This window comes from Mustela nigripes, chromosome 2 (genome assembly GCF_022355385.1).
Source record: "Mustela nigripes isolate SB6536 chromosome 2, MUSNIG.SB6536, whole genome shotgun sequence".
NCBI classification, from domain to species: Eukaryota; Metazoa; Chordata; class Mammalia; order Carnivora; family Mustelidae; genus Mustela; species Mustela nigripes.
The window spans coordinates 125,681,222-125,703,766 of NC_081558.1; the positions used below are offsets into that span (position 1 = coordinate 125,681,222).

General features: G+C 43.5%; 1 protein-coding gene across 1 annotated transcript in view; it reads left to right on the forward strand.

The window, feature by feature from the left end:
* The first annotated feature begins 4,652 nt into the window (after window positions 1-4,652).
* The window catches only part of LRRC31 (leucine rich repeat containing 31), a 28,971-nt gene continuing 11,078 nt past the window's right edge, over window positions 4,653-22,545 (forward strand). Inside the window, exons 1-6 of the mRNA XM_059388056.1 lie at window positions 4,653-4,914; window positions 13,825-13,968; window positions 15,619-15,786; window positions 18,409-18,576; window positions 18,810-18,977; window positions 19,756-19,923. Of these exons, the coding sequence (XP_059244039.1) occupies window positions 4,725-4,914; window positions 13,825-13,968; window positions 15,619-15,786; window positions 18,409-18,576; window positions 18,810-18,977; window positions 19,756-19,923 (1,006 nt within the window). The 5' untranslated portion in view covers window positions 4,653-4,724. The remainder of the gene's footprint in view (window positions 4,915-13,824; window positions 13,969-15,618; window positions 15,787-18,408; window positions 18,577-18,809; window positions 18,978-19,755; window positions 19,924-22,545) is intronic.

Below are 22,545 nucleotides of genomic sequence, written 5' to 3' on the forward strand. Positions count from 1 at the left end.
GGTACTCAAAACATGACCAGTGTCTGAGTCCAGATCTTCAATGTTTCAAACTGTCCTGAAAATAAACTTTCTATCTTCTGCCAGGGTGGGGAAGAGGTCATCTCTGTCTGCCCTGGTGTGAGAAATAAAATTTATTTATTTATTCTTGAGAGTAGGAGAGAAGGTGAGAAAGCATGCGAGCACGAGTCGGGGTGGGGGTGCAAGGGGGAGGTGCAGAAGGAGAAGCAGGCTCCCCGGTGAGCAGAGACCCGATGTGGGACTCAGTCCCAGGACCCTGGGATCATGACCTGAGCTAAAGGCAGATGCTTAGTGGACTGAGCCACCCGGGCAGAAATAAAATGTAATTGTTTAGGTGGGGACACCAGGCTGCTCGGTCAGCAGAGCATGCAATTCTTGATCCCGGGTTTATGGGATCAATGTAGAGATTACTTAAAAGTAAACTCTTAAAAAGAAAAAAAAAAACAAACTTCTTACAATTTTTAACTAATCACTCTGTTCTCAGTCCACCCATACTCACCTCTTCCTTCAGAGTTACCTGGTACAATTATTGGTTCATTTACTGAGTCTGTTGGTATACTGAAATTTTTTAAAAATTTGTTCCTCAGCACTTACATGCACTTAACTATAAAATCAGTTAAATTCTTCCTTACCCTCTCTAGATTCCAAAATTTTGTTGACATCTAGCCTGTTGTCTTCATCCTTAGAGATTTATGAAGTGGTTTAGAAAAAAAAAAAAATCGCTTAATTATTATTTAAGTGGGGTTCAAAAGGAGTGCAGGCAAATACTATTTATCTCTGCCATACTTTTAATAAATTCCATTTCTGCTTAAACTGAGAATAGTAGTACTAACAATAATGCTAGAAATATATTTACAATAATGTGTTTTCTAGAGAAGAGTTCTGAGTAAGTCTCAACTAAGACCATCAGATATATAACTCAAGACCCTGCATGCCACCATCATACTTTTGAAACAATTACCTAGGATTTTTACTTTATACTCATGAAAATATATTTAGGCATGGATATTAAAAAATCATATCATATCACACTTGTACATACATAAGGAAAATAAAAGCTGAAATTAAGGTACATCTAAAACTTCCTTACATTTAGTGTTCTAGTTCTCTGTATCATATATATAAAATTCTTAGTTGTGCTAAAACCCCCTTATTACGTAAAGTTTACCGTATTAACCATTTTTTGAAGATTTTATTTTAAAGCAATCTCTATATCCAATGAGGGGCTTGAACCCACAACTCCAAGATCAAGAGTTGCATGCTCTACCAACTGAATCAGCCAAGTGCCCCTCATCTTAACCATTTTTAAAGGTACAGTTCAGTAGTTTTAAATATATTCGTATTGTTGTGCAACCCATCTCCAGAACTTTGTCATCTTATAAAACTCTGTACCCATTAAACAACTTTTCATTTTCCCCTCCACTCTGTCCGTGGTAACCACCGTTCTATTTTCTGTCTCTATGAATTTGACTATATTCCCCCCACCCCCACCCCATAAGTGGAATCACACTGCCTTTGTCTTTTTGCGACTGGTTTATTTCACTTAGTATAATGTCTTTAAGGTTTATTCATGTTGTTGCATGTGTCAGGACTTCCCTCTTAGTGAAGCACCTTTTGTCGAGAAAGAATGATGCATTTCCCTTTAACAAGCATCAGGGAAAATATGATTCACTCTGAAACACTGGGTCAGAAACATTAAGTAATGTTAAGCCCAAACCTGAGGATGGAAAAGGAAGAAAAGGCATTTCTCATTTTAAATATAAATAAATAAATACAGCTTAGATGCAAGAAAACAACATGCCAACTGCATATTATCCTTGGAGTTTCGTGGCAAATAACCTTATCTAGTGATAATATAGTACACATCCAAATAATAACTGCTCAATTAATGTTGTTAAGTCAAATTGAAGTGCCAGCCCAGTTTTCCTAAAGGCCTCTTAAATGAATGTGTCTGATCCTAGAAAAAGAGACAAAGCCCAGTTTTCAGCGGCTGTAGTCTGGTTGTTGTGTTGTGATCTGCAAATTTCCCAATTCTGCTTCCAGGCTTTGCCTTCACACTGTAAAACCCAGTGCAGGGACAAGGGGAAAATGGAAGGTTGTGTAAGCGTGAGTTGGTACGGGAAGCTGGAGTACTTGTTCAAGTTTGTATATAAAGAGGAATTTCCGGAACACATTCTGGAAAAAAAGAAAAAGCAAAAAGATGTTTTTAGAGTGAGCATGGTAACCTACTTCTTACCCACTGTATGTTAAGTAATGTGCAAATGCTTTCTGCTTGGCACTCACACGTCTGCCTTCCTTATACTTGGTCCTTTTCTACCTCCCCGGCTTCCTGTCTGTTGTTTCTTACCCTTGCCTTTCTCTTCTTTCTGCCTTCCCCTCCCCCATCCCCTCCAACTTCTGTTTCCTCTTCTGTCCCCAGAGTCCTGAATCCTGCATCCTGGGTTGTATCTTGCCTCCCCCACCCCCCAACACCGCCCTTCCCATTCTGCTCACAAGTGTGCTCCTCCTCAGAGGACCTGGAGGGGCCTCCCAAGCTGGGTGGGGTTTCACTTGGGTAAATTACCACATCCTGGAACACCATCCAGCAGTGTTTTCTTAAGACTTGGGAATTGAAGTCAGCTTATTTAGTGGAAGAAAAAGTGAAACCATTTAGTGGGATGACACTCCAGAGAAGGGCTGTGTCCACCAAAATCTGCAATTGCATGACAATGACCATGGAGGTAAATCTTGGAGGGGGAGGCCAGAGGACCAACCAAAGGACAAGGGCCCCTGAGGTGACGGCGGAATCAGGATGGGATGGCCAGGGCTGCTGGTTGTGGCTGGGTTCATTGCCAGAGGTCTCTTTTTCTTTCCCACCCAACCCACTGAGGCTAGGTCAGCTGTGGGCCTGCAGCGGGGGGCTACTGTTTGGTTCCATTGCTGTGTTCCTGGGTAAACCTGGGCTGCCCCCTGCTCTCATTTGAAAAGAAAATGCAAAAAGCAAAAGATGCCCAATTGTGACTTCTAAAATTTTAGTGCTCCAGGTCTATAGAATATTGAGATTCCCTAGCATGGAGGGGGGCTCTCCAAGGTCATTTTTTGGAGCCCCTGTGCAAAATGTTCTTGAGTCCTTCTAGAACATACTATTACAGAAAGACCTATTTTATAGGAAGAAGCCATGAACATTGTAATTTCAAAAATACCTATTAGGGGAGTGCCTGGGTGGCTCAGTCATTAAGCATCTGCCTTTGGCTTGGGTCATGGTCCCAGGGTCCCTGGGATCGAGCCCTGCATGGAGCCCTATATGGAGCCCCACATTGGGCTCCCTACCTAGCAGGAAGCCTGCTTCTCTCTCTCCCACTCCCCCTGCTTATATTCCCTCTCTTGCTGTCTCTCTCTCTCTCTGTCAAATAAATAATAAAATCTTAAAAAAAAAAAAAAAATAGGTCCTGTCCCAAGGACAGGATCTAAATTTTTATTAACGAAATCTAAAATTCTAGGAGTGGGATAGGGATGGGGTAACTGGGTGCTGGACATTAAGGAGGGCACAGGATGTAATGAGCACCGGGTGTTGTATGAGACTGATGAATCACTGAACTCTACAAAACTAATAATATACTATATGGTAATTAATTGAATTTAAATTTTTTTAAATGTCCCCCAAAATCTAAAATGCCATTGGCAGTTCAAGTATTTAACCCTCTCTTAAAATGTAGGCAAATCCCAGGAGGGACAATAGATAGACCCTTATGACTCTTTAGCCTCAAATCACACCAGACCCACTCCTTACCTCCATCTCCACATCTTTTGCTCCAGGAAGATCAGAATTCACTGCTGGAGCCAACCCCAGGCTTTTCCCAGCCTTTATTTTTGGAGACTTTTGAGCTTGTTTTTTTCTGCCTGGACCACTCTTCCCTCTCTTCTCTTTTTAGCTAACTCCCCAGGCTAAAAACCCGGGCTCCAAGTCTGTTCTAGGAGGCAGGCGCAGTCCATCGGAGCCTTCCCTGACTTCCTTGGTCCCTCCTCCCGGGCAGCCCTTAGCCCAGTGTGTTCTCCGACTTACAGGTTAAGCCTCCATCAAAGACAGGAGCTATGTCTTGCTCCTCATGGACTCTCCCATCTAGAGCTGCATCTGACCCAGAGTAGGCTCTGTTTATGGAGTGAGTGAAAGTTTTACTGCCAATGTGTTTTCCATGGGGGAACCGAGGGGGGCTGGAGTGGAAAAAGGGAAGATGCCAGAAGAAAAAGCAGCAGTGTGCGGAGAAAGGAGCCTGGGCTCACTGAAGGCAAACTCTTCCTGGGCAGCAATTCTGCAAAGGGCCAGACAGTTGAGAGGTGTGCTAAATCCTCTTTTACTGTCGTCCCTTTGAAGGTAACTGTAATCGACAGCTGAAATTTCAACTGTATTGACACATCTGATGCATTTGCCCAAGTGGTTTTTAATGACCCGTATCTCACATAATAAAATAGGGCAAAGTTAAAAACCAAGTTTGCTTTAGATTTGTATCTGCCACCATCTGTTGGTTCCCGGATCCTGGGTTACGTCATTCTTATTTTTACATTAAACATTACCAGTAGTAAAAACAAAGGAAAGGGGGAAATAAAAACTCATGCAGGGAAATTCTGATTTCACACAGGCTTGACAGAGTCTTTTTCTTCTCAGTAATCCTAGAAACAGAAAACAACAGGAAGATGTCTTACTGAGACAGGCCCCCTTCAACTTGACCATGAGTCAAACACAGAAGAAGAATTCCTCAAATGGAGAAACTAAACCCCGGACCTCATTTCTCAACAGATTCCTTAGGAGCTCAAAATTCATGTCCTCCAAACCTGAAAGCCGAACAGAGAGCAATGACCTTGAAACAACTGATTTCCAACCCGGCAACGAGGCACAGAAAACAGCCACCTTAGATACTGGTAAACTTCTGACTGCTCTTACTTCTTTAATTTTTAGAATAATGCTTTCTCCTAAAGAGACTGTATGGGTTAAACTAAAACTAATCTGAGTCTCTATTCTAAGCGTTTACTACGTGACTTAAATGCTTTAAATATTTTGCTAATTTGACTTTTAATGATCAAAAGTAACACTACTGGAAGGTATAGAGAAGATACCTTGTTTCCTTTCATTCTAACACAAAGGATTCTTTCTTCAAGATTCTTTTAGTCTTTTGTTCATATGCATGCATTTATGGCCAGTCAGGCAGTCAACAAACCTGGAGTCACTACCTTTTGTATGACAGCTACTGTTGTGTTACAAATGCGGCCACAGAGAAACAGGACCTTGTGTACACAAAGAACCGAATGCACACACTTTCAGTGTGATAAGTGACCGGAAGAAAAATACGGCAGGCTAAGGAGACAGAGGATGGATGGGGTCCTACTTTAGATGGGATTGTGGGGAAAGAGTCTCGGATTTGGTGGCATTTGAGCAGAGGTCTGGATAAAGTAAGCCAAGGAAAATGGAGGAATAAAGCCAGTCACGTGGACGTCAATGGCAACAGGTTCCCAGGCAAAGGGACCTGTAAATGCAACGGCCCAAGGTGGGACTGGGCCTGGCATGCTTGAGAGTGAGCCCAAGGTCGGGGGTGCTGAAGCAAGAGGAGTGAGGAGAGAGGACAAGAGCAGGAGGACGGTCATGGAGGTGCCTGGGGGCCAGAGCAGGCAATTTTTACACTTATAATAGCTTACAAATCCCTCTTGAGCTTACATGGATCTGTGATATTACTTCTGCAACATACGATTATATTGCTTAAGCCTAGCATGGCAGACATGCATAAAATGATGTTCATATGCCACCTTTAACAGCTATTCCACGCATATGCCATAACTACTTAAGCTCCTTTTTTGTCCTTCAGTGACTATTTTTGTCTTTCCCTCTTGCTTATACCTGGCTTCATTGTATTTCAGCCTTTTTTTTTTTTTTTTTTAAGATTTTATTTGACAGAGAGAGAGATCACAAGTAGGCAGAGAAGCAAGCAGAGAGAGAGGAGGAAGCATGCTCCCCACTGAGCAGAGAGCCTGATGCAGGGCTTGATCCCAGGACCCTGAGATCATGACCTGAGCCGAAGGCAGAGGCTTAACCCACTGAACCACCCAGGTGCCCTTCAGCCTTTTTAAAAAATATAAACTCTTAGAACAGAGATTATAGATTCAAGGGTTATGAAAATAAATAGTGCCAAATCTCTCCCTAAAGCTATATGTCATACACAATACCATTGGCATATTATTAGATTAAGTGTATTTTTTAAACATCTTAAACTTCTTATGCAAACATACACAGCAGTAGAGAGAATAGTCTAAAACAAGTCTCGAAGGAGTCCCCATGATCACTTCCCCCATCAGTGATCAACCCATGGCCAATCTTTCATTTATATCTACCTTTAATTCTGTCCAGTTATTTGCATCAAATACCAAAAATAATATCAATTTATGTGAAAGTCAATTAAGTTTATATTTAAATATATTTTGGAATTAGGAAGTTAAAGTCTACTTTAAAAAAAAAAAAAAAAAAGGACAACCTGTATCACAAGATTGTTGATACTTGTTCTAAAATAGGAAACAAAGCTTCGGGAACCTGGGTCATGAATGCCACAACCATGATGAAATTGACCGTGCAAGGCCAGGCACTGGTTATCCTGGCTGTGCAACACTGGCCACTCAACCTTGCATGGCTTCTCCATTTCCATTTCTCCCCAAATTCAGTGGCTCCTGCAGTCATGTCAATTCTGCCCTCAAATGGCTCTGAGAACTGGTTCCTCCTCTCTATTGCTGTTCTGGCTTTCACTGTTTTTTGCCCAGACTGCTGGGACAGCTTCCTAACTAGTTTTCCTATTTCTGGTCCAGCTCTCTGGCCAGCTTGTCCTCCACTCTGCCACGGCTTGCTCTCTCTAAATCACAGACATGATGTCTTTCACCTGCTTCAAATCTTTCCCCAAGTCTCTCTTGCCTTGGAGAGAGTCTACACTCCCAAGCACGGTCTTCAGGGTGCTTATGATCAGATGGACCTCTCTTCGTGTCCTCTGCCTTCCCCCAACCTCATGTTCATCCTCTACTCCTGACATTGAGATTCACTTGCAGTTTCCTGAACTGGCCATACATATTCTTTCAAAGGGGTTCCCTGGGCTTATAAAGACCTTCCCTTATGTCACCATGCTGCTTCTGCACCCCTCCTCCACTTATCTCTCCCTCATGTCCACCCACCTGGTTGACTCTCCCTCTCCCTTAAGGTGTAATTCATGTATCCCTTCCTCTTGAAAGCTTGCCAAGACCTGTCCTGGGACCTGAGGTACGTATTGTCATACCATGTGTTCCCAGGTACCCTCCACACACCTCCACCATTGCATGTCTCCTCTGTGCGGTGGGCATGGCTTTCGTGTTTATCTCTTCCATTAGACAGGTAGCTCCTTAAAAACAGGAACTTGTTATCTTGGTTCCCTGTACAGTGCCACCCATGTTACAAATGTGTAATCTGTTTTATGAAACCACTGGGATTCTTGGTTGTTCATAAGCAAGAAACCAACCCTTACAGATGTAGGTCGGAAAGAACTTAATGTGAAGATACTGCTCAGCTCACAAGATCACGTGGAGAAGGCAAAATCTTGGTTCAGCAGTAAAACAGCCAGGAAAAGTCTCTGAATCACTCCACAGAACTGCTCACATGTGACAACTTTGTCCTCCTCATGGCATGTCAGTCATCCTACCTCAGCCAATGGGGAGCAGTTCTGACTCAACTGTTTTATGTCTTGAGCTGTGACATTTGCTATCCTTTAAGGAAATGGGTTTATGTATTAAAAAAATGATATGTGTGGTCTGCAAGGACATGTCCAAGGACCTCACAAATTGGTACTTGTATTTATACTTGGGAGTTTGATAAAGATTTATCATGTTGACTTATTTTGGTCATTAAGGAGTTTAAAGCTAATATTCATTCATTCATTCAATTATCTGTGCGTTCAACAAATATTAATAGAATACCTCTCACATAACAGGCACTGCAGAGTCCCATCTCCCTTGGGAGGCCCCAGTAAATGAGAAGTGAACCAGGCAGGAATTATAGTATCTCTTTCCAGACGAGTAAACCGAGGCTCAGAGAAGTTCAGTGACTTGCTCACCTGAGGGACCCATGATTTGAACCAGGTCTTCCATTCATGCTATCTTAGACCTGCCAGTCATATCCAGGATTACAGAGTGCCCAAGTAGGATGCGGTATGAGAAGAGATTCCTGAAACTGTCAATTGGTAGGTCACTGCTGGTGACCTTTGAGAAACAATTTGTTGGGATAGGTGATTGTGGTCACCAGAACATAGAGGGTTAATTGGCAAATGGGGTGACGTGGGACCAGCAAGCCCAAACCACCCTTTCCAAACATTTGACAGTAATCATTTCCTAATGATGGACCAAACAGTAGCTTGAGAAAACAGAAGCTTTGGTTAAGCTGGAACTTGAGCATGATTGTAGGTTGAGCCTATGGAGATAAAAAGCTCAAAAACAGAAGGGAGAAAGCATCAGATAGCACACACAGAGATTTTTTTAACATAGAAACTCTAACACAAACATTCATATAATGGACTTTGGAGCAGACCGTTCTGGGTTCAAATTCTGACTTGCTACTTACTAATTGACAGGCTCTCTGTGTCTCGTGTTCCAAACCTATGAAATAGTGTGATTGTGACTCCTTGCATGAAGTTTACACAAAACATCCTGTACCCATTGGCACATAAATGTTAGTCTCCCAGGGTGCCTGGGTGGCTCAGTGGGTTAAAGCCTCTGCCTTCGGCTTGGGTCATGATCCCAGGCTCCTGGGATCGAGCCCCACATCGGGCTCTCTGCTCTGCAGGGAGCCTGCTTCCTCCCCTCTCTCTGCCTGCCTCTCTGTCTACTTGTGATCTCTGTCAAATAAATAAAATCTTAAAAAAAAAAATGTTAGTCCCCCACTCACCACTCTCTTCTGCTCCACCCCAAATTAGAATTGCCAGATAGAATACATGCAATATTTGGGACATACCTTTACTGAGCAATGATTCCTTGTTTACTTGAAGTTTAAATTTTATTGGAAAGGCTGTTTCTGTTTTTCCTAAATCTGGCAATCCTGCCCCAAATAAAATGCGATCTATCCAATCAATGCACAATGCAACTGGAAGGCCAGAGTGAATCGCAAAATGGTGGATGGTGCTGCCTCCTACTGGCATAGTGTGGTAACACCAACCATCCTGCAAAGATGAACGCAGTATAGGTGTTCTCTTAAAAACAGCCAGCCAGTGGTGATGGTGGACATCCCAGCCGGGTTCCTGACCTTAGCGGAAAAGCTCTCAGTTTTTCCCCATTGAAAATTATATTTGCTGTGGGTTTTTCATAGATGGCTTTGATGATATTGAGGTATGTACCCTCTATCCCTACACTGTGAAGAGTTTTGATCAAGAAAGGATGCTGGGGGCGCCTGGGTGGCTCAGTGGGTTAAGCCGCTGCCTTCGGCTCAGGTCATGATCTCGGGGTCCTGGGATCAAGTCCCGCATCGGGCTCTCTGCTCAGCGGGGAGCCTGCTTCCCTCTCTCTCTCTCTGCCTGCCTCTCCATCTACTTGTGGTTTCTCTCTGTCAAATAAATAAATAAAATCTTTAAAAAAAAAAGAAAGGATGCTGTACTTTGTCAAATGCTTTTTCAGCATTTATTGAAAGTATCACATGGTTCTTTTTCTTTCTTTTATTAATGTATTGTATCACATTGATTGGTTTGCGGATGTTGAACCAAACTTGCACCCAGGAATAAATCCCACTTGGTCATAGTGAATAATTCTTTTAATATACTGTCTGATCCTATTGGCTAGTTACTTTGGTGAGAATTTTTGCATCTGCGTTCATCAAGGATATTGGTTTATAACTCTCCTTTTTCATGAGGTCTTTGTGTGGGTTCGGGATCAAGGTAATGCTGGCCTCATAAAATGAGTTTGGAAGTTTTCCTTCCATTTCTATTTTTTGGAACCGTTTCAGGGGAATAGGTATTAATTCTTCTTTAAACATTTGGTAGAATTCCCTTGGGAAGCCATCTGGCCCTAGACTCTTGTTTGTTGGGAGATCTTTGACGGCTGCTTCAATCTGCTTCCTGGTTATGGGTCTGTTCAGGTTTTTTCTTTCTTTCTTTCTTTCTTTCTTTTTTTTTTTTTAACATTTTATTTATTTATTTGACAGACTGAGATCATAAGTAGGCAGAGAGGCAGGCAGAGAGAGAGGAGGAAGCAGGCTCCCTGCCGAGCAGAGAGCCCTATGTGGGGCTCCATCCCAGGATGCTGGGATCATGACCTGAACTGAAGGCAGAGGCTTTAACCCACTGAGCCACCCAGGCGCCCCCTGTTCTGGTTTTCTATCATAGTATTAGAAGTCCTAGCCTCAGCAATCAGACAACAAAAAGAAGTAAAAAGCATCCAAGTTGGCAAAGAAGAAGTCAAATTCTCACTCTTTGGAGATGATATGAAACTTTATGTGTAAAACCCAAAACTCCACTCCAAAACTGCTAGAACTCATATACGAATTCAGTAAAGTGTCAGGATATAAAAATCAATGCACAGAAATCAGTTGCATTTCTATGCACCAACAGTAAGACAGAAGAAAGAGAAATTAAGGAGTCAATCGCATTTACAATTGCACCCAAAACCACAAGATACCTAGAAAAAAACTTAACCAAAGAGGCAAAGAATCTGTACTCAGGAAACTATAAAGTACTCATGAAAGAAATTGAGAAAGACACAAAGAAATGAAAAATCATTCCATGCTCATGGATTAGAAAAAAAATATTGAGAAAGTGTCTTTGCTACCTAAAGCAATCTACACATTTAACACAATCCCTATCAAAATACCATCAATTTTTTTCAAAGAAATGGAACAAATAATCCTAAGATTTGTATGGAACCAGAAAAGACCCCAAATAGCCAGAGGAATGTTGAAAAGGAAAACCAAAGTTGGCAGCATCATGATTCCAGACTTCAAGCTCTATTAAAAAGCTGTAATAATCAAGAAAGTATGGTACTGGCACAAAAATTGACACATAGACCAGTGGAACAGAATAGAGAACCCAGAAATGAACCCTCAACTCTATGGACAACTAATCTTCGACAAAGCAGGAAAGAATGTCCAGTGGAAGAAAGACAGTCTCTTCAGCAAATGGTGTTGGGAAAATTGGACAGCCACATGCCGAAGAATGAAACTGGACCATTTCCTTATACCAGACACAAAATAGACTCAAAATGGATGAAAGACCTCAATGTGAGAAAGGAATCCATCAAAATCCTTAAGGAGAACACAGACAGTGACCTCTTCGACCTCAGCCGCAGCAACTTCTTTCTAGAAACATCGCCAAAGGCAAGGGAAGTAAGGGCAAAAATGAACTATTGGGATTTCATCAAGATCAAAAACTTTTGCACAGCAAAAGAAAGAGTCAACAACACCAAAAGACAACTGACAGACTGGGAGAAGATATTTACAAATGACATATCAGATAAAAGGTTAGTATCCAAAATCTATAAAAAACTTATCAAACTCAACACCCAAAGAACAAATAATCCAGTTAAGAAAAGGGCAGAAGACATGAACAGACATTTCTGTAAGGAAGATATCCAAATGGCCAACAGACACATGAAAAAGTGCTCAGCATCATTCAGCATCAGGGAAATACAAATCAGAACCACAATGAGATACCACCTCACAGCAGCCAAAATGGCTAAAATTAATAAGTCAGGAAACAACAGATGTTGGCGAGGATGCAGAGAAAGGGGAACCCTCCTACACTGTTGGTGGGAATGCAAGCTGGTGCAGCCACTCTGGAAAACAGTATGGAGATTCCTCAAAAAGTTGAAAATAGAGCTACCCTATGACCCAGGAATCACACTACTGGGTGTTTACCCTAAAGATACAAACGTAGTGATCTGAAGGGACACCTGCACCCAAATGTTTATAATAGCAATGTCCACAATAGCCAAACTATGGAAAGAACATAAATGTCCATCAACAGATGAATGGATCAAGAAGATGTGGTATATATACACAATGGAATACTATGCAGCCATCAAAAGAAATGAAATCTTCCCATTTGCCACGATGTGGATGGAACTAGAGGGTATCAGGCTAAGCAAAATAAGTCAGAGAAAGACAATTATCATATGATCTCCCTGATATGAGGAATTTGAGAGGCAGGGCGAGGGGTCTTGGGGGATAAGGAGGGAAAAAATGAAACAAGATGGGATTGGGAGGGAGACAAACCATAAGAAACTCTTAATCTCACAAAACATATATAGGGTTGCTGGAGGGTGGAGGGGGGATAGAGTGGCTGGATGATGGATGTTGGGGAGGGTATGTACTAAGGTGAGTACTGTGAATGGTGTAAGCCTGTACACAGACCTGTACCCCTGAAGCAGATAATACCTTATATGTCAATAAAAATAAATAAATAAAAATAAAATTCAAGTTGCCTTAAAAAAAAAAAAAAAACAGCCAGTGAATGAGAGACATTGGGGAGGGTATGTACTATGGTGAGTGCTGTAAATTGTGTAAGACTGGTGATTCACAGACCTGTACCCATGAAACAAATAATATATTACGTGTCAATAAAAAATCATAGCCAGCCAGCAAACACACTGCAGAGGAGAAGTAGAGTTTGTGCTCCTCTCCTAATATTTAAATCTAGGCTGATTACTACTGAAATCCTACTATTAATTTTCACTGGTACCAATACATTTCTCTTTAGCTATGTGGTTTTGTACTTCGTAAAGGTTAGAAGAGTATCACTGCATATTTGGAACTTACACTTTCATTGTGGATTCCAGTGTGCTCTTTTTATGTTTTAAATTTTACATTTTCATCTACAAAACCTCCTTAAAGTCACTGTCAGTACCTGCATATTTGTTTTTCCTTACAAAAGTATGATGTGTTTTATATGTGTCTTTTTTTTTTTTTTAAGATTTTATTTATTTATTTGACAGAGAACACAAGTAGGCAGAAAGGCAGGCAGAGAGAGAGAGAGAGAGAGAGGCAGGCTCTGCACTGAGCAGAGAGCCCGATGCGGGGCTCGATCCCAGGGTCCTGGGATCATGACCCGGGCCGAAGGCAGAGGCTTCAACCCGCTGAGCCACCCAGGCGCCCCTATATGTGTCTTAAGTGCTGACACATACTGGGACATAATAGGTGTTCAATGAAACTAAAGTTTTTCTTAGCTTAATGTTCGCCTTAGCCCAGCATTAGTACAGAGGAACTTGATAAGAGGGCCACATAAGTCGTCTCTCATAACAAGAAGGACAAATGAGGCTTTTGGGGTGTATTCGCTGGCAGGGGTGGAGAAAAGCTCTCCCAGCCACTCCGCCCTCTGGATCTGTCAATTGAATGGTCTAGGAGCCGCGTTTCATTGGCTCCCGTAGCCAATGAAGCTCCAGGCGGGTGAGGGCAGGTGACTGCAATGCTTCCCTTTCCTCACTGGTTTGGTCAAATACCTGTATTCCCCACCTGGCGTGCACCAGGCTGCCCGTCCCTTAAAGGGTGTGCTAACAAGTTCGCTACTTTGTCCAGGAAGACAACCGTTTCTACATGCTGACAAGCTCCTGTCAGGCGGTAAAGGAAAAGCGCCTGAGTCCTCAGTTTCCTTGCCAGAAGAGGGTCACTGCAGTGATCAGTGTCCAGCACCTGGAGGCAGGACAGTGGTGAAGTTCTGTCTCTGCTTAGCGCTTCCCTTCTGGGCGGAGGTTTGCTCAGGACTGTTGTTAGTCTTGTTGACTTGTCTTATTGCCATCACTGTGCCTCTTTATCACGGTCTCACTCAGGGCACGTTCTTCTTTATTCTCACCATGTAGCTCAGCCTCTCACTTCAGAAATGGAATGTGGACCCAGCATGGAGGAAAAGGAGCAGTTCCTGCAGAAGCTGGGCAGAACAGCCGTGGACAAGTGTCTAGATCTGAACAACTGCAGGCTGACGGCGGCCGACTTGAGGGAAGCGGGTCTGTAAGAGCCGGCACGCACGGAGGGCCACGGGTGCCCTCGGGTTGCCACCGGCGGGCAAAACACGCTCATTACTCACCTGGCAACCCCGGGTCTCAGGGTGGCCCCAGACAACTCGGGAATAGCAGCTGCACCACTTTTTTTTTTTTTTTTTAAACAAGTTAATTGATCCTTCCTCAAGCTTCAAAGATTTGAGCCAAGTGTAGGAGGAAGGTTCCTTTGTCTGTCAGTTCTCCCTGAGCATTTCACCTCCCCTACTGCTGGCTCCTTACTCCCTGAAAAACATTTGTCTCGCCCACGGCATGAGATATAAACTCTTGCAGCCCGTCCGTGAAGCCCGAGCCCTGCTGGGTGCATAGTTATGAGAGAGGAGCCGCCAGCAGTCTTTGCTCACAACCTAGACGCTCAGCAGCGTGAGCGGCAGCTGCCACACGGAAGCAGCAGTCTGGTTGCAAAGGTGCCCCTCCCCACACAATTATGACCACCTTTCTTTCCCTTTTTCTTAGAGACCTTAAGCCCAGCCTTCCCTCAAACTAGTTGTGTCTCCCAGCACAGAGGTATCAAAAGAACTGGATCGTGAGTGAGCGGTCCTTGACCATTTTAACGGAAATCCATGTCATTACATTTTGGCCACTGTCTTCAGCGAGAACCTACCCTTGTCTGTGTTTCCAGATGCCCGTGTGTCAGAATCACTCGCAGAGTTTGTGTTCACTTGGTTTCAACCCAGACCACTGACCTGGAGTCTCGGAGATCGGGCCCCAGCAATCTTGTTTTTAATTTTTTTTTTCCTTCTTCGTGTGTTCAGTGACTTCTCTGCTCGATAAAGTTAGGATTTGGGTAAACAAGTTGAAATTGAAGGCTAGTAGAAAAAAAGCAAAAACAAATTTCACTCCTACGCCTGGCCTCAGAATATTGGACACTGCTGTGCCTTAAACTGTAAGAGCTCAGCTTGCTACTTCTGACTGTTGCCCTGAACCTTCAAGATAGATATTTAAAAGCAAATACTCAAAGATTCTTTGCCTGCTCCAGGTTGGCATTTCTACTCTTGAGTATCATTGCTTCAGGACACAGAGACAGCCTTAGCGAATCTTTATCACAGACAGTAAGGTCACTGTTAATGGGCAATGGCAGATACTCAGAGAAGGTTCTGGTCAGGCTTTGTGCCAGTCTAAACCTCCACATATTAGTCTATTTAAATATAATGGGAGCTTTCTAAGGTGGTGACACCCAGGAAGTCATGATCTAAAAGAAGGGGTAACATGGACCCCCAATCTCGGCAATCCTGGCCGACGGAGCAGTCCTCCAGCTTTCAGCCCAAGGATCCAATAGGATGAAGGGGTGAGGAATTATTTTTGCAAAATAAAGGACTAGTATGCATATCACAGCGGCAGTGGTAGTTAACAGTAGAATTACCATTTCTGCTACAATAAAGGAGCTTCTATGCTATGAAATCTTATGAAGATACCACTACATTTTTGGAGCGCATTTATTTGGCAGAAATAGGAAATATCCTAGGAAATAGGAAATACAAAAGTCATTCTTCCCAATTGCATGGCTGAGGGACCCCTGCTTTGCTGAAGGCCAGTATGGCCACCGCTCCTTCGTGTAATTACGTATGCAACCCTGTATATCCTCTTGTTCATTTCCAGTTGCTTTGCTGCCTCTTCTCCCAGACTTGGAAAAACTGGATATTTCCTGGAATGATTCTGTAGGCGGAAACCTCCATTCAGTTACACAGCACCTGCATCTCCTCAGCAAGTTAAAAATCCTGAGGCTGGGAAGTTGCAGACTTACCACGGATGATGTGCAAGCCCTGGGTATGGTCAATGTTTCACTGGAAGCGGCTCTGAAGTGTCAAGGGCAAACTCCCTGGGTCACCCCCACCCCCCAGGTGCTTGTGAATGAGAGCGCCTGGATGATCTAGCACTTGCAAAACTCCAGTACACTTGCAGCCTGTACCTACTAGCACTGTAGTAAGCCCCAGGACAGAGTAGGGAACAAGGCTGGCCAGAAAGACATCTGCTCTCAACGGAGATAGTTTGTCAAATTTGCTTACTCTCAGTCTGCTAATTGTCTGTAAAATTGAGGAGTTGGAGTAGATAATGATTATTTTCCGATCCCAAAATAATCTCTTCTATTTTTCCATTCCCATCTTTAAAAAATGGATCAAAACAAGATCTTTAAACTAAAAGCAATGGTTTAAATAGAACTAGGACCTCAATTAAGTTAATTTATATACTGGACACAGAATGTAGGATAAAATTTGTCACTCTATTAACCCAACTCTTTATACGATCCTTGCTGGTTTCAGATGCCATTCAGATTTTTAAATATTCTTTTGGCCTGAAGTTTCTTATTTCAGCGACTATTTTGATAATTTACATCTCTGCAAAAAATCTCTGTAAAAACAACACAGTTCACGTCAAATGTCCTCTCTCTAATCCCTCTGTAGGAAATCAGGGTCATTTGACGCCCCCTGGCCCACCCTTCCTTTAGCTGAGAAACACCACATAAGTGGCCACGTGTTAGTTCACATTCTAGCCCCCCATCTAACTAGTCTTGTGACCATGGACAATTATTTAAACTTCCTAAGCCTCAGCTTTCTAGCTTTCTTTTCTCTGAAATGGGTTGGATATCTACCTCAAAAAACTATTGTGAGGATTAAATAATTTCTATGAAGCACTTACTACATGCCTGGCGCATAGTACATGCTCAGTAATGGGGAGGTCCTCCTTTCAGTACTCCCTCATTCGAAATTGACTTTCAGTGGTTTGATGTGGTGAGTTGAGCCCCACTGGTTAGCAGCTGATTATTATGTAGCAGGCTGCAAATTTAACTCACTGCTACTCAGGGGTGAAAAGAAAATGTAGTTTCTCTGTTTTCTGTGATTTATTTAAATTTTGTTCATGATCTTCCAACATTAAGAAATGGGGAAATGGGGGGGCACCTGGGTGGCTCAGTGGGTTAAAGCCTCTGCCTTCGGCTCAAGTCATGATCCCAGGGTCCTGGGATCGAGCCCCACATCGGGTTCTCTGCTCAGTGGGGAGCCTGCTTTCTCCTCTCTCTTTCTGCCTGCCTCTCTGCCTACTTGTGATCTGTCTGTCAAATAAATAAATAAATAAAATTAAAAAAAAAAAAAAAAGAAAGAAATGGGGAAATGGGAATTTCTGCCCTGGAACTCATTCCAAACTTACCTGGTTCAGGAGAGAAGCTACATCCTTGTTGCCGTGATGTTTTATAACCCGCTCCCTCTCCCAGACTCCTTCTCCTCTCTGGAAGGGCTTCTGCATCTTCTCCCATAAGAAGGGACCTTCCTTAGTATTGAGGGCAGATGTGGTACAGGGAGAATAAACGGTTTAATGAAAAGAGACCATAAATCAGGGGGCACGCCAATGTTATCATACCTGTTACAATTGCTGAGTGTAGGATGATCGATGATGGCTCCCCCGTACCATGTACACAGCAGACATGGCTGATCAGTCCTGCACTCTCTGTCCCTGATGCTGAGGAGGGCTTCCAGGTATAGAAAGCCACCCCAGCTGACTGGCGATGGCACACACAATGGCACCTGGGCTGAGAGAACATGCATTTTAACATGAGGCTCCTGGACTCCCAAAACCTCAGTCCACACAAAGAATGATCAGTGGCAGAAGTCCAAGGCCAGTAGTGGACCGTGGAGGAGAGGCTTCTAGACACAGGGGACTTTCCATTACTCTTAATCATTCAGTGTGGAGATTGACTCCGCACATCGAGGAAGTGCGTTTTCCATGTGTGTGCCTCTCTGCCCTGTTCTACCCGGAACAGTAGAAGTCATTCCTAAGGCTGCTTTACCTGGTCGCTTCCCTGCTCTCCGCCAGCCTCCATTCCAGCCCTTAGATGCTTTCCACCCTTTTCTCACTGCACCCTCCTCCACTCTCCAGGGCTGCACGGCTATTACGAGCTGCTAGCATCTTGTGCTTAATTACTGATTCTCTCTAGGGCTCGGTTCAGTTGTATATTCTTGATGTCTAATTGAGCTTTGCCCCCACGGTGGCAGGTGCCCTGCTTGGCCTCTCCTCATCCTCTGGTCCAGCTTCCCAGTGATGCTGACCCCAGACAAGGTGGATGAGAGAAAGCAGTTGGAATAGTACACGTATTTACTACCACAAAACCAACTCCACGAAACCACCCTACTGACAGGTGGGATTTTTCTGGACAATGATTTTTGTACAGAGGTCCGGCTTCGGAACCTTGGAGGGACTAGAATCACTGAGCCTCTAAATACAGGGGCTCAGCCTGCTGGGACCAGGCAAGAACTGGGTCTACTCTGTTCTTTGGCACCTGACCAGTCCCTGGCTCAGCCATTATCATTCCATAAATAACATTTGTGCTGATTTTGAGGCAGACTCCCTGCTTTTCAGATTAGCAATCGACCCAATATTTGGGCTGTTTTGTAACAGGAGAAGCACTCGGGGGCATAACTGACCTGCAGGAGCTGAACTTGTCCTGGAACAGTGAAGTGGGGGGGAACTTGCCTCTGACCCTCCAGAATTTCCAAGAAGGGAGCAAGATACAAACGCTTGAGCTTGTGGATTGTGACCTCACATCTGAAGATGGGGCATTTGTGGGTAAGTGGAATTTGGAAGGGTCCTTCCCAGAAAACAAATGTGAAGATGCCCATGAGCAGACAGTCTGAGGGTCAAAGGGTCAAAGTTGGCTGTGCTTTATCTCTCCCTAAATTGGAAGAAGGGCTCATTATACCCCTGGGATCACATGAGGCCGCCCTCCCCCTCCTGCCCCAACAGTCACACCCTGCATTTTTATTGAGTTGCTCTTCTCATTTGGATTCACTTCCCTCTAGGTCAGTTGCTACCCATGATGCAAAATCTCGAAGTCCTTGACCTTTCCCTTAACAGAAATATCGGTGCCAGTCTGAACAGTATTGCTCAGGGATTACGAAGTACCTCAAATCTGAAAGTACTGAAGTTGCACTCATGTGGGCTATCACAAGAGGGTGTCAAACTGCTGGGTGAGTTAGCAATGACTGGGATTTTTCTGTACATACGTAATTTTAGTTTATATTTAATTTTTTTAAGTTGTTAGGAAATTCAACTAAATATACACAGAGGTTATGTTGGGGCAGGAGATTATAGGTAATTTAAATCTTCTTTGTTTTATTCTTTTCTAACTCTTTTACAATAAGCATATACTTTCATGAGTCTAAAGATAACCTCTTAAGATGGCTGACTCTGAAAAGGCCAGGATATTCCGGGTTTGAGAGAGACACTGGGCAAAAGAAAAGTTATGTGCTAAGAAAGTTCTCCATTTTTCTCTTTTGAAAATGTCAACATTATTTTATGCTCGGTAGTAGGAAGGAATTGGTACTGATAAAAAGAAAGCTTCAGTGGCATCTGTAGGGAGAACATGACATGAAATTTTGTGTTCCCCTTCGACTTACAGAGCCTATAATATCCTTTTCACTGGCAGTTTGAATAAGTCTAAAATTCTGTGAAATGCCAATGCGCCAGTGTAGGAGGACGAGAATGAGCCATTGGAGGGTTCCACTGAAGCCATTGGCAGTCAACGCAGATCACGGGGTGTTGGTTGGGGGGGTGGGTGTTTGAAGCCACTGTCAAGTCCAGAGAGGGCCAGATGGTAGGAAGTCTAAAGTTCTTCCCTCATCTTGTCTTTTCTCAACCTGGTGTATTTTCACCATCTCCCTTCTATACACCTGCCCCCTTGCCTGCCCTACACCTGCCTTCCACCTTCTAGCCTGTCAGAATGGGACTTTTGATTTTCTCTTTTAGATGCTGCTTTTAGGTACTTGGGTGGACTGAGGAAATTAGACCTTTCCTGCAACAGGGATCTGGGTGGAGGTTTTGAAGACTCATCAGCTCTGCTGGCCACGCTGGAGCATCTAGAAGTTTTGGATCTTCACCAGTGCTCTCTCACGGCCAATGACGTGGTGTCTCTGAGTAAGTGTGAACAAGAGAGTCAAGGAAGGACTTTTGGAACCTCAGTATATGTTTGGAACTTGGCAAATTTGAGGTGTCTCCTTAAACTTACTTAAACTTAACAAAAGCACCAAACCATAAAACTTCTTTGAATGCCCCAATATTTTATTATGTGCTCAGTAAATATGAGTGAATCTAAATTCCTCCTATACACGTTTGTAAATGATGGATATGGCACTTGGTGGAGAAAATTTTGAATATGTGTTACTGTTTAGAAATGACTCTGTTAGTTACAAAGTTTGTTTCGAACAGGATGTAGAGAGAAGGCCCAAAAGAGGGCACTGCGGCTTTCTGACTAACAAGTGAAGTTAAGCGGCTTTCTGACCAACAAGTGAAGTTAAGCCCCTTGGATACAATGAAATTACACAAGAATTTAGGGTGGTGCATCACGGGTATACATTATAACTTTAGGTGCCTACACTCTTTCCACTGTAGACATAATCCTGTAATTATAACACATAATATATAAATGCAGTTTCCCATAACAAACAGCGCCAAGCGCAGCCTTGCCATTAAGGGGTTTATTCCATCTGTGGCCACAGTAAACTTCCAAAACACCTCCAGGATCTCATCACCAAGGTCTACCGTCTAGACCTGGACCGGGCTGGTTCAGGCCACTGTTATCTTGTGCCCAGACTACTGCGAGTCCAAGTGGTCTCCCTTTTCCTCCTCTGTCATTCTGACTTTGTTACCTAGACTTCCCCTCCTCGATTCTACCCCAGCCACTTTTCTGTGCTGACCTCCTGTCCTGGGGCCTTTGTCCTTGCTCTTTCTCCAGATCATGGCCCCTCCTGTGTTGGGAGCCCCTTTTGCGTCTCTCCTTCATTAGGTACAGAGGTCTGGCACAGAGTTGGCACCAGGAAATTCTTGTGGAATATGATCGAATGAATGAATCAATTGAAAACAAGAATAAGGGCACCTGGGTGGCTCAGTTGGTTGAGTGTCTGCCTTCAGCTCAGGTCACAATCCTGGAGTCCTGGGATCAAGTCCCACATTGGGCTCCCTGCTCAGTGGGGGCTCTGCATCTCCTCTCCCCCTGACCTTTCCCCTCTCATGTTCACTTGCTCTCATTCTCTCTCACTCTCTCAAATAAACAAATAAACTAAATCTTTTAAAAACAGCATTTAAAAAAGAAAACAAGAATAAAAAGAATTTTTTAGCTTTCTTTAGTACAATTTGGGAAGGAAAAGACTAAAACAGGTTCTTAGGTCTAACATCTATATTTTAGACCTGCTAAATTACATTTGGGTCTCATGCCTCAATTTGGAAAACAGAGAAAAGTTCAAGGCTTTCATAAAGATTTTTTTTTTTAAGATTTTATTTATTTAGGGGGTGCCTGGGTGGCTCAGTGGGTTAGAGCCTCTGCCTTCGGCTCAGGTCATGATCTCAGGATCCTGGGATCGAGTCCCGCATCAGGCTCTCTGCTCAGCAGGGAGCCTGCTTCCTCCTCTCTCTCTGCCTGCCTCTCTGCCTACTTGTGATCTTTCTCTGTCAAATAATTAAATAAAATCTTTTTAAAAATTTAAAAATTAAAAAAAAAAGGTTTTATTTTATTTATTTGACAGACAGCGATCACAAGTAGGCAGAAAGGCAGGCAGAGCGAGAGGAAGGGAAGCAGCTCCCCACTGAGCAGGGAGCCCAATGTGGGGCTCAATCCCATGACCCTGAGATCATGACCTGAGGCGAAGGCAGAGGCTTTAACCCACTGAGCCACCCAGGTGCCCCTTTCATAAAGATTTTAAAGAAACAAAACAAATCTGTTTCTGAGCTCCAGGTGGGGCGAATGGGGTATCACCATCCCCTTTCCTTCTGAGCCTCATACCTGGAGGAGATACCCCTGAATTATCAACAGCCAGATTCCAAAGAATGAATTTTCCTTGTTACAGCCAAAATAAATGAATATCACCTCAGGTCTTCTTACTCAGAAGAAGGTTCCAGGGCTAGAGGGACCTCAGTTGTTACCGCAAGCCTAACAGGGGTTCCGCTTCTCTTACCAAATGTGCCGCCACCAGCACAGGTGAACGGCCCTGGAAAGCTAATGATTATAGAAGAACTGTAACAAAGTGCATCGTTCTCCTACTGTCTAATTTGAAAGAGATGGAAATGAAAATACATTCCATTTATATCTTAGGAGGTTAAATAGCTCACCGTTCTTTTATCTGATCATTCTAGATACTCCAAAGGAATAGAATTACAGGTCGTTTAGCCAACAAATTTTGATTCAAATCATCTAGTTGTACGAGGCACTGTGCCATGGGCTAAGGGAAATTCATAGTCCAGGAGCCTCCATCCGGTAGGGACAGGAATCAACCACCCACACAGTGAAGAGGAAGACACTGTGACATCTGTTGGGACCCCACCTGCCTGCCTGCCTTTCCTTCCTATCCTCTTTCCCTCCTTCCACCAACGTCTGTGCCTCCAGTGTTCTAGATTCTTCCGCATACTCTGGGGAGGAAGCAGGGCTACAGACAAGCTCATCTTCACTGAGGGGGGACAGAAAAACACATAAGCAAAAATGAATAGGGTGACATAATAGTGACCAAGGGCTTCGGTAGCTTAGGGGGCCCTGGAAGGCTCTGCGGA